This window comes from Verticillium dahliae, genomic scaffold (genome assembly GCF_000150675.1).
Source record: "Verticillium dahliae VdLs.17 supercont1.24 genomic scaffold, whole genome shotgun sequence".
NCBI classification, from domain to species: domain Eukaryota; kingdom Fungi; phylum Ascomycota; class Sordariomycetes; order Glomerellales; family Plectosphaerellaceae; genus Verticillium; species Verticillium dahliae.
This window is the reverse complement of record NW_009276937.1, coordinates 427,334-437,688: the sequence shown is the minus strand read 5'-3', so window position 1 is coordinate 437,688 and position 10,355 is coordinate 427,334. Positions and strand designations below refer to the sequence as shown.

At 56.8% G+C, this 10,355-nt stretch overlaps 4 protein-coding genes across 4 annotated transcripts; 2 read left to right on the top strand and 2 right to left on the bottom strand.

The window, feature by feature from the left end:
- Nucleotides 1-17: 17 nt before the first annotated feature.
- VDAG_09008 (oxidoreductase) lies at nucleotides 18-1,131 on the bottom strand (the record flags this gene model as incomplete). The annotated part of the gene is made up of 3 exons (XM_009656811.1): nucleotides 18-68; nucleotides 116-1,013; nucleotides 1,073-1,131. The coding sequence occupies 3 exons, from the start codon at nucleotides 1,129-1,131 to the stop codon at nucleotides 18-20; spliced, it is 1,008 nt and encodes a 335-aa protein (XP_009655106.1).
- A 1,271-nt stretch (nucleotides 1,132-2,402) lies between these two features.
- VDAG_09007 (YeeE/YedE family protein) lies at nucleotides 2,403-3,473 on the top strand (the record flags this gene model as incomplete). Its single annotated transcript, XM_009656810.1, has 2 exons — nucleotides 2,403-2,548; nucleotides 2,633-3,473. The coding sequence occupies 2 exons, from the start codon at nucleotides 2,403-2,405 to the stop codon at nucleotides 3,471-3,473; spliced, it is 987 nt and encodes a 328-aa protein (XP_009655105.1).
- A 310-nt stretch (nucleotides 3,474-3,783) lies between these two features.
- VDAG_09006 (endoribonuclease L-PSP) lies at nucleotides 3,784-4,261 on the bottom strand (the record flags this gene model as incomplete). Its single annotated transcript, XM_009656809.1, has 2 exons — nucleotides 3,784-4,105; nucleotides 4,158-4,261. 2 exons carry the CDS (start codon nucleotides 4,259-4,261, stop codon nucleotides 3,784-3,786), a joined length of 426 nt encoding a protein of 141 aa, XP_009655104.1.
- A 754-nt stretch (nucleotides 4,262-5,015) lies between these two features.
- On the top strand, nucleotides 5,016-6,312 carry VDAG_09005 (uncharacterized protein; the record flags this gene model as incomplete). The annotated part of the gene is made up of 4 exons (XM_009656808.1): nucleotides 5,016-5,432; nucleotides 5,484-5,801; nucleotides 5,858-5,894; nucleotides 5,990-6,312. 4 exons carry the CDS (start codon nucleotides 5,016-5,018, stop codon nucleotides 6,310-6,312), a joined length of 1,095 nt encoding a protein of 364 aa, XP_009655103.1.
- Nucleotides 6,313-10,355: the final 4,043 nt, after the last annotated feature.

Here is a 10,355-nt window from a genome sequence, read left to right as displayed (position 1 = left end):
AGGCTTCGTCGTCAAACTCAATGACCAGCTTTCCAAACTGTTTTCCCTCGTCCATGTCTCTGAACAGGCTTTCGATGCCCTCGATGTTGGTCAGCCCCTTGACGACGCGGCTCACAACTGGGACCACCTTGTTCTCGCCCACAAACGCAATCATGTCCCTGAACTCCAGGCGCGAGCCCATCGTAGACCCCTTGAGGTCAATGTTCTTCAGGACGGCCTGCATGTTCCACTCCATCTTGGGGGCGACCGTCATGCCGTACTGGCTGATGACGCCACCGGCCTTCAACAGCCGCACGGACCGGGCGATGAGGTCTCCGCCGGCCCCGTCGATGACAGCGTCCAGGTAGGGGCGGTCGGCGGGGAGCTGTGTGGCGAGAGTCTTCTCCCAGCGGCTATCCGTCTTGTAGTTGACGCCGCCGGCGGCCCCCAGCTTCTTTGCCCGCTCAATCTTGGTGTTGTCGCCCGACGTGACGTAGACGTTGCACCCGTACGCGACGGCGAACTGCAGTACCGACAGGGCCACGCCGCCGCCGATGCCGGTGACGAGGATGTTGCGGCCGGGGAGGGCGTTGCCAGACTTTGTCACAAAGGCGCGCCAGGCGGTCAGGCCGACGACGGGCAGCGCGGCACCCTCGGCCGGCGAGAGGTGGGATGGAGCTGGCTCGACCTCGTCAGCGGCGACGACGATGTAGTCCTGCGCCATGCCGGCCGGAGTCACGACGGAGCCACCATTGACAGAGAAGCGAGAAGGGTCTTCTGGTCCGTCGGGATTGGTAGCCCAGCCACGACAGGGGGTCAGGATGACAGGCTTGTGCAGGAGAGTGGTGGGGGCGCCGGGCCCAGCAGCGACGACGGTGCCATACCCATCGGCGAGGAGGGGATTCTCAAAGGAGATGCCGGGGTAGAGATGGCGACGGATGAAGAGATCACGGTGGTTGAGCGCGGCGGCAGAGAGCTTGATGAGGAGCTCGTTGGGGCCAGGTGTTGGCTTGTCAACCTGGTTGACTTGAAGGCTAGGGGGCAGCCGGTCAGATGAGCTACCAAGACTCGTGGGAGAGGCACAAAATCTTACGGATAATACACCTTGCCAGGCTTGCCGTCTATTTTCTTGATGGTAAGCGTGTGAGGCATGATGTTGAGAGTGGCGATGTCAGGGGCTGTCAGGTAGATATCTCGGTGCTTGCGCTTTTAGCGTCTCGGAGCCAATTATCTAAGATGATACTCTTGAAACGAAACGTCCAAAATCAATGCGAGGTACGCAATCCTGTTGTCCTGAGATGACGACCAAAAGAGGCTTGCAATTATTAGTCGATAGATGTTGATGATACAAGTCTGAAGGAAAGAAGAAGTGAGTGAAGACCGGACCGTAGACGCCTTCGCCCTCGCGGATGAGTGGAGAAAGAACCTTCGGGCAACACGCTATGCGGTGGCAGGGGGGTGCTTTCATGCCACCCCCCGGAGGGCCGGGGAGGGACTTCTCCAAACGGAATAGTCCCAATTGGATCCGGTGCGGGGTCTGTTGTTACGGTCCCGATTCAGCCATTTTGCTGTGCTCCTGTTGTTGTGCTGTGTCTTGTGCTGTGTCGATTGGCGATGTGGAAGAGTACCTTGTGTCCTCTACCGACAGGCAGGTGGGTAGGTGGGTACCTTAGGTGAGGTAGGTACCTAAGGTACCCAGAGGTGCCTACCTTACCTGACCTTGGGTACCTAGGTCGAGAGGTTTTACACAGTTGGCCAACATGTTGTAAACTGACCCTTGCCTTCACTGCATCGTCCAAGAATTAAAACACAAAAAAGTCTATAAGGACCTTGCCAATGGCACGTCTCCAGAGGCAAGCCGTCAACACCTCATCGCCCCAAACTCGAAAGGCGGCTGACAGATCGCGTGTTGCAGGGAATCTTTCGAACAAGCAGGGACATCGCCCCTCTCCACGTCAAGTTCAAATGCCGAGACGTTGCTGACTTGTCAGCTCGCCGACAATGGTCCCCGACGGCGATCTGCTAGACAGGCTTCAGGGGGTTGATCTGCCGCTAGACCATCCGGCTCGTTGTCCCTACCCAGCATCAGGTCGCCGACAAGCTCTTCCCCACACCATTGGATTGCTCGAGAGCCATCCTGATGAAGCAAAAACCAACCTCGTTTCCACGTCTGTGTCATGTCTTCGACTTCCAAAGGGTCAGGCAGGCGACGCCTCAAAGCGGGAACCAAACGCCGCGATGCCCACTCCAGCGCTAGCGCCCATGTCGCAATGGGAATAAAGCAACTCGCCCGCCCTCATCCACCTCAATAACCGTCCCCCAGTTTTTTGTATTTTATTTCTATAGCTGCACGCAAGTTCATCGTCGACACACTGCCGAGTTACGCCCCAGTCATCCTCCTCAAGAAGTGCGTCAACCCGACCATGGCAACTACAGCCCTCTCTGGCGTGGCCTTTGGCGCCGGCCTCGCTGCTGCCGGAGTCTACCACCCAGCCGTCATCACGAGCCAGCTCAAGCTTGAGAACTGGCATATGATCCAGGCCTTCCTCGCCGCCGCGGCCTCCAGCGGGTAAGGTGTACTTGCTTGGCTCTGCCCCAAGCCCGAGCCAAAAGAATGGGGGGGAAAGGGATAGACATATCTGACACGCACCAGTATTGCTGTCCTCCTCCTCGACCGCCTGGGCTACTATCACCCCAAGCCACGCTCCGCCTCGCGGATGGGGCTGTTCGGCCCTTACGACGGCAACATTCTCGGCGGCGCCCTCCAGGGTCTCGGTATGGCCCTCGCCGGCGCCTGCCCCGGCACCGTCATTCCCCAGGCCGCCGTTGGTGTCCCCTCAGGCCTCTACGCCCTCTTCGGCACCCTCATCGGCGGCATCGCCTGGTCCGGCTTCATCTCCTCCCGCGCCGCCCGCGCCGCGTCCCGCGCTCCCGCCGAGAACCCAAAACTTACCGTCCAGGAACGCCTCGGTATCTCCTCGACCGCCATCTTCACCATCTTCGAGGCCATTTGCGCTGTCGCCCTCTACACCGCCGGCACTGCCTCTGCGCCCAGCCGCTACGCAGCCATCAACCCGGCCCTCGGCGGCCTCTGCATCGGCCTCGCCCAGCTGTTCTCCATGCTCGTGCGCAAGACCATGGTCGGCGTCTCCACCGCCTATGAGGAGGCAGGCAAGCACTTCTTCTGGCTCGCCGAGGGCGCGTCCGGCCCTCGCCCCGGCGCCAAGAACCTCCTCTTCGCCGCCGGCGTCGGTGCCGGCGCGCGCCTGCTGACGAGCTGGGATCCCGCCTTCAAGGCTGGCGTCAGCGACATCACCGTGGACCCTCTGCTCGCCGTTGCCGGTGGCGTCTGTCTCGCCGTTGGCTCGAGGCTGGCTGGCGGGTGCACTTCTGGCCACGGCATCAGTGGCATGTCCATGTTCTCGACCTCGAGCTTTGTCACGATAGTGTCCATGTTTGGCGCCGGTGCCTTGTTCATGCCTCTTTTCATTTGATCGTATTTTGTGAAGGATTGCTTACTATGGCGACTGAGCGATACTATTCGTTGTTTATAGACCTGATCTCTGCATACTGAAGCAGTAGCAAACGTACATTTTTTTTCCAGTTCATGTATGGAGAGTAAAGGTCGGCGACTAAATGACGGGCTTGTCCATCATCTGCAGCCACCCGTCGACGCGTCTCAGAAATGCCATGCCGTAAGCGCTTGAAGTCACACAAAGAACCGCAGAACGTTTGCTTCTCGATAGCCTGCTTGAATGCTTACGTCGAGGACTGTTCCAGCAAGTATCTTGCTGGGCCAGGCCTTCACACGAAGTCTGGCACACTCCTACGCTCCGGCAAAACACTCGTCCCAGTTCGTCTCGCCGTGACCTCGATCTCGATCTTCATCTCGTCCTTCATGAGGCCGGCCTGCACCATCGTTGCCGCGGGCCTCACCTCGTCAAACCACTCACGCAACACGGGCCACGTCTTGGGGAAGTCGTCGCGGTCTGGCAGGGTATACTGGACGCGGACAACGTCGGCCATGGACGCTCCGGCCTGGGCCAGTGCCGACGCAATGTTGCGCAGTGTTTGCGCTGTCTGCTCGGCAACATCGGGCGAAATTACGCCCGTATCGTAGTTGTAACTGAAAGGTCAGCCCTAGGCTCGAACATGTCCGATGAGGCAAATCTAATTACCCAGTGGTGCCGGAGACGAGGATCCAGTCACCCGTCACAACCGCTCGCGAGTAGGCGATCTCGGCCTCGAACTTGGACCCGGAACTAATGTTAGTTCTTGACATGTTGGTTGAAGTATGCGTAGAAAATCGTTATTTAGTTTATGGTTTGCTGCTACATAAAGCACGTCTGAACAGGCCAGTTGTATAGATCTGGATGCAAGTGACTCACGTTTGACTTCGGCATGGGTGGTCTTTCGCCGCACGTGCGAGGATGACTGATGACACCCCGCCATCGTCACCGAGAGGAGGATCGGTGAAGCTTTGGGTACAGAGAATACTACGACATCTCGCATCATGGAACAGGTATGCTCGTGCTCTATTGTGACGCTGACCGCCCGATGGTAATTGAGAAATGCGGACAGACTGCGCTTATGTCGTCAATGTCCTGGAATTGACTGACTGTTCGAGCAGCTAAAGCGTCCGGCTGGCCTTCGGCTGGTCACTCCATCCTTGGCTTATCATCGTCAGACAGGACAGCCGAGTTTTCCTGGACGTGAGATTCATGGGAGGCCAACAAGCCTGTAAGAATAGAAAGAGCAGGCAATACCCGATCGCACCTTCCTGGTTGCTACCTGCCGTGGTCTTTCCTTACAATACTGTACCTGCCAAAGTGCCCAGGCAGCACCTTCCGACTGCATCACGTTCAGGTTTCTATCGAAATAAAGGTGGGATATATCTTTTCCTTCTACACCTCACCCTGAGCAGCACCTTCTCTACACCCTACGCCCCAGACCGCAAGTCAATCATAAACACGCTTCCATCGATCTTCCCTTCGTCCATTCGATCGCATTATCCCCATAGGTACCATACTTCGATCATGAGCGTTGAGACCACGTGGGGAGATTATTCATGGGCGGTCCCCAGCTCCTGCTCCTCGCCCCTTTCCGATCCTCCAGGCTCAGAGTATGAGCCTGATCCATCCTCACCTGGCCATAGTTGGACCAACCAACCTGCCACTACAGCAGCTGCTGTTGTGGCTCCGGTCACGCCTCTGCAAAGCGGCAAAGGACATACTTCCCCCAACCAGGAGGAACCCTCCGACGGCAGCCCTCCTGCCGAGAAGAAGAGAACCACTCGCCAGGCTAAATCCGCCAAAGGTTATCCCGAAGGTATTGCCCGCCTCACCCGCTTTGGCAAGGGTACCTATGCCATCGGCCACGGCCCGCTCCCTGACGATATCGACTGGACCCAGATACCGGTGCCCGTGATCAAGGAACAGCTGTTTATGCGGGACGTCTCCAGGGTGGGCAAAAAGGCTGAATTGATCGAAAGAATCCAGAACTAGAAGAGCTGGGTAGCACCTGCCGAGGCAGAGCTCGGCCTAACACACGAGGCCGCATTCGAGGTCGATGATGGAATCGCCGCCCAGCGGCGCCCAGGTGGCTTTCGCAAAGGCGCCGACGAGAAGACTCATGCATCTACCAAGAAGGCCCTCACACAGCGCATGACCTTGGTCAAGCGTCAGGACGCCACTGAGTGGGATGGCTGGGACACTTATAGCAGCCCCGCGAATACCAGCTCCGCCGACTTCTACATTCGCGGTTCTGACAAGACATACTGCGTCACCATCAAGGATTCACCCAAGTGCGACTGTCCTGCCAAGGTAGGCCAGTCATTTTCACATTCGTGCTTAGATTGCACCGGGCTGATGTCCTGCAGAAATACAACCCCCAAAACCACTGCAAGCACATTATATGTGAGTACCAACTCATTGTTTGTAGTGAACCTGCCTCAAGCATCTGCCATTGTAATCCTCAAGAACGAGATGTTGACACTTTACAGATGTCCTAGTTCATATTTTACGGGCGCCTGAGGCTCTCATACATCAAAGGACACTCCTCGCGGACGAAATCCGGGCACTTCTGACGCAAGGCCCAAACCTCCGTCCTACCTTGGACCAGATCAACAATGATCCAACCATGAAGGACGGCATCGCCAAGGACAAAACCGCGCAAGATTGTCCCGTCTGCTACCAGTCCCTCGGCGACGAGGACTCCGTTATTTGTGTCACCTGTGGCCGCCATGCCCACGAGTCTTGTCATAAGGAGTGGGAGCACGAGAACAGCGGCTGGGGTCCTCTCAAGTGCCTCACCTGCCAAAGTATCTGGAAATAGTTTACCGGAGAGTCAGACCACACGGAGGGTGTCCTGAACCTCCGATGCAGCGAGATGACCGAACTCTGACTGCCTGAGTTCATTATGGAGGCGTTATCTTGCTATTTGCACTTGAAGGATCGGGGTCAGCGCCAGATAGCGCAAAGATTTACTATTGCTAGCCAACTAAGAAAGGCTCGAAATGTTATGCGTTCCGAAGGACAGACATGTCACTGCAGGCCTGTGAACTATGTTATCCGATGTAGCACTCCCCCGAAAACTATATATCATGGAGCCAAGCTCTGTTCACATAGCAACGTAGCACGTCCAAGTGGGGAGCCTGAGAAGAGCGAACATCGTGATAATATAACTGACGTGTATCAATTTGACAGTTGCAGGACCTCCTGGGAGCTTCCATTGGCATTCATACCCAGGACATCTTTTTGTGGAGCGCTAAACGATCTCCATGTTACTCGCTTGGAAACGGCCACTTAACCAACGGAATTTTCTGATTTATCGAGAGACTGCGTTCTCGACCCGGAACGATGTGACACCGGGAGCGTTGCTCTCAGCTGAGAGCCCACCCCCCCCCCCCCCCCCCCTTCAAGGACGTGGATTGACTTTCTCACCACGCGCGCCTTCATGCCAGACATCAACCAGCGAGCGAAGCCTGGGCCTCCCGAGCCCGAAAAAGTTGAACGCCTCGAGAGGCAAAGACTTTTACCCCCCCTCAGCTGCACAGCGCCTGTCTCGGAGCGCTGAGGGCGGCGTTGAAACATTGCAGCCACCGCAGGCAGCGTGACCTCGGGAGATGATAAGACCTTCCATGAAGTCGAGCCCCTCCTTTGTGTTCCACGACAGATCGAGAAGTGCCAGTCGGGGAAGTGATCCGCCCTCTCGGGTCCAGTGAGCCCAGCAGGTCACTGCACTCGCTCGTTGAAGACCTGGGGAAGGGAAAGGGCGGTGGTTGTCCAAGGATCAACCTCCGAGTCCCGGCCGCAGGGCTATTTCGAGTGAGAAAATCTCCGCGTCAAGCGCCGTTTTCAGAATTTCGGAGCGTGTCTCCCAGGCCCGTCGACCCGTAAACATCAACAACAGGCATATCTTTTTCGCGTTTGGATGAGCCCGTCTCGGCGCGGCTGAAATTTGCGTTTCGTTAAACGAAAGAGGGGCGCCTCTGCGCGTGTTGTTGACAACCCGCAAAGTGCCCGGTTCGCAGGACGAGGATTCGGCGCGATGAGGTCATTGCATCCGAACCGGTTTGCCGCAAACAGAGCTGCAGCCGAGCAATTGATACGAGACCATGAACGTATCGGGCTACCCAAGAGGATCGGCTTGTGCCCGTATTGGTTTGGAAGACCAGTGACTAGTCCAGGCACTGTTTTGAACGCGTCAAAATGGCATTGCTGTTGATGCTCATTTCGTCGTATCGTGAATTCGTGAAGGGAGAGAAATCTGGATACAAACAAACAAACGAGGACGTCTCCTTGTCAATTTGACGCTCTTCGTTGAGGTCCCTGGCCCCCGGTCCCATCGACTCTCCTCCCCGGCATGTGTGACAGGGATCAAGCGGTAGGATCCCGGATGCAAGCACTTTGAATTGGCTCGTGCAACACGGCGAAGGTTGATGAGCCACTTTGTGGGGTTTCGTGAACCCTGGACATTCCACTTGCGCCCCTTCTCGCTCGTCAGCTCTAGGCACAGCGGGGACCAGGTGCTGTTGACAGAAGGCCAGATGCTTCGGATTGATGGCTATCGTCCAGGTTGATTGATTGAGTACAACCCCATGCTTCAGCCTTTGATGTCACAGGATGGCGCAAGTGGGAGGCATGGACCCCTTTCTTTCGCGCAGGTCGAGCGTCTCGATCATCCTTTCTACAGGCTCAAGAACTCTTCTGTCTCAGAGGTGTTACTGCTGCAGGAGACAGAGTTCATAATAAGGTGTGGAGGCTCGTTATAACGGAAAGACCAAATGGGTATCTATCTGGCTTAACGAATGGGGGACTGCGCTGGCGGAGACGAGCGAGGGAGAGAGATGGTTGGTGACGACGACCCAAAACTAGTGGCGTGCCGCGAAATGATTCCTTTTTCTTGCGGGCAGTCCGAGACGCGGATGAACGCTGACTGAGAGGGCAATTTGCTCAGCTGGGGCCAGAGGGGGAATGTCCGACGGCCGGCCGGTCGGCAGTCCTCTGGAAAACGCTCGTAGGCCCAATGCGAGAGAGTCGTACAAGTACTGCCATGGGAGGAGCGGCCTCCCCGCATTTGACGGGTGCCGACATGAACGGGTCACATCGACATTTTGCGCCCAGTCTCCGTAATCCTCGTGTGTATTACCTGGGAGGATCGAGGCCGGACGGCCCCGCCTGTGGTTGTGGAATGTTGCTCTCATTGAGCTGTCATAGCCGCGGGAGGTATTCGGGCATCTCACTCACTTTGTCACCTGTACATGTACAATGCAGGAAGGGGGTTAAGGGCGATCGCAGAGTGGTCTGATGTGCAGCGAGGCCAGGTCGAAAAGAGGCAAGACAATGGCTGACGGCGTCGGAAGCATGCCAGTCGAAGGCCACCAGCGCCGGCTCGTCTGCCGGTCTTTCCACAAGAGGAAAAGCAATATTCTGACAACGAAAATGGGTTGATCAGTAAATCTCTTCGGCTGGCCGGTCGACTAGCGCATTGCTTCTCTTGCACTATTTGGCTTTCCGCAGGGGCGCTCATCAATCAGCGAAAAGAACGAGTGGGTAAGACCGAATTGTCGGGGAATAATTGACCAGACAGCTGCGGGCCGGCGATTGCATATGGAACACAAGTCTCCGATGGACCAGAGGGGAAAAGATTTGACGACGACTTCAGGCTCTGACGAAAACACGACTGCTAGCCAGGTACCGTGAGAAACATGTGCCACATGGGGCACACCCTCACGCTTGTCCCCACACTGAAATGAGGATTGGGAATCTCGACGGCGACATTGACAAGTATCGTGCTGCTTGCCTTCTGACCGTCGCAGGACCGCAGCGTTCCGGAAGGTCTTTGCCTGGAACCGTTTCGACGCCCATGCTAGTGATCTGCGCCAGAATGTGGGTTGCCAATGGAATTCAGTTGAGGCTGAAGTCGACCTCGATCTCTTTGACTCAAGTTGGAGTCGAAACGTTGTATGGGCGATTGGGATTGCTTTTCCTTGCTTCCACACATCACCCCGTCTCACGGATCGGCGACGGGGTCGCTTGGGCCTGTTGGCAGTTTCTTTGTCGGCGAACTCAGATGAAAATTCTCTGAAATGTACTCTTCGAAGCCTTGGCCGCCTGTCACGAATCAGCCATCCCATCCTTGAGTGGGTAATTGGTGTGCCGCCATCGGTCAAGTGGACAGCCGATTCGGTCGGAGGAGACGGAACTGGTGCTAAAGACCAGCGCTTGTCATGGCTGGCAGCGGGCTAGGCGTGTCGACACACGTGGAGGGCAGTGCACTCGGCAGTCCCCAAGTTGGTCTGGCAAGGTTGGGTTGGGGGTGAGGGGAATACTCGCTGGCGAAGAAGAGGGAAAGCTTGCTTGTTTGGCTCCATTCTGACGGGCGAGTGAGTACCTACCTAGAAACTGTAGATTGGAAGGCCGACAGACATCACGTCGTCGTCGTCGTCCTCAGTGGCTGGGGCAGCCCGAACCCCACCTTGGTTGGCCTGTCTTGCCGTCCCGACTGCACCTGCACTTGCGACAGAGGCAGCCACGCCCAGCACGCTACGCTGAGGCCCCGGCCCGGCAGGTGTGGTGGTGGTGCTACGGTATTGCCTCTGCGCCCCCCCCCCCCAAAGATCGAACAGAAGCAATGGGTCAGTTATCGAAAGAAAGACGAAAAAGAGAACTTGAGCGGATGAATTCCGTACACGAAACAAATCAAAATCGAATGGTCCCAAGGGGCGGAGAAAAACGAAAAACAGCTGTGAAGGCCGTGAAGCAGCCCGCGAGCTCGTCCATGGTTTCACAAAGAACTGGCCAGGCACGGGGGGGGAGACGGACCCCGTCACGCACATCTGAGACTGGACGACGGATCGGAGCCGCGGAGTCAGC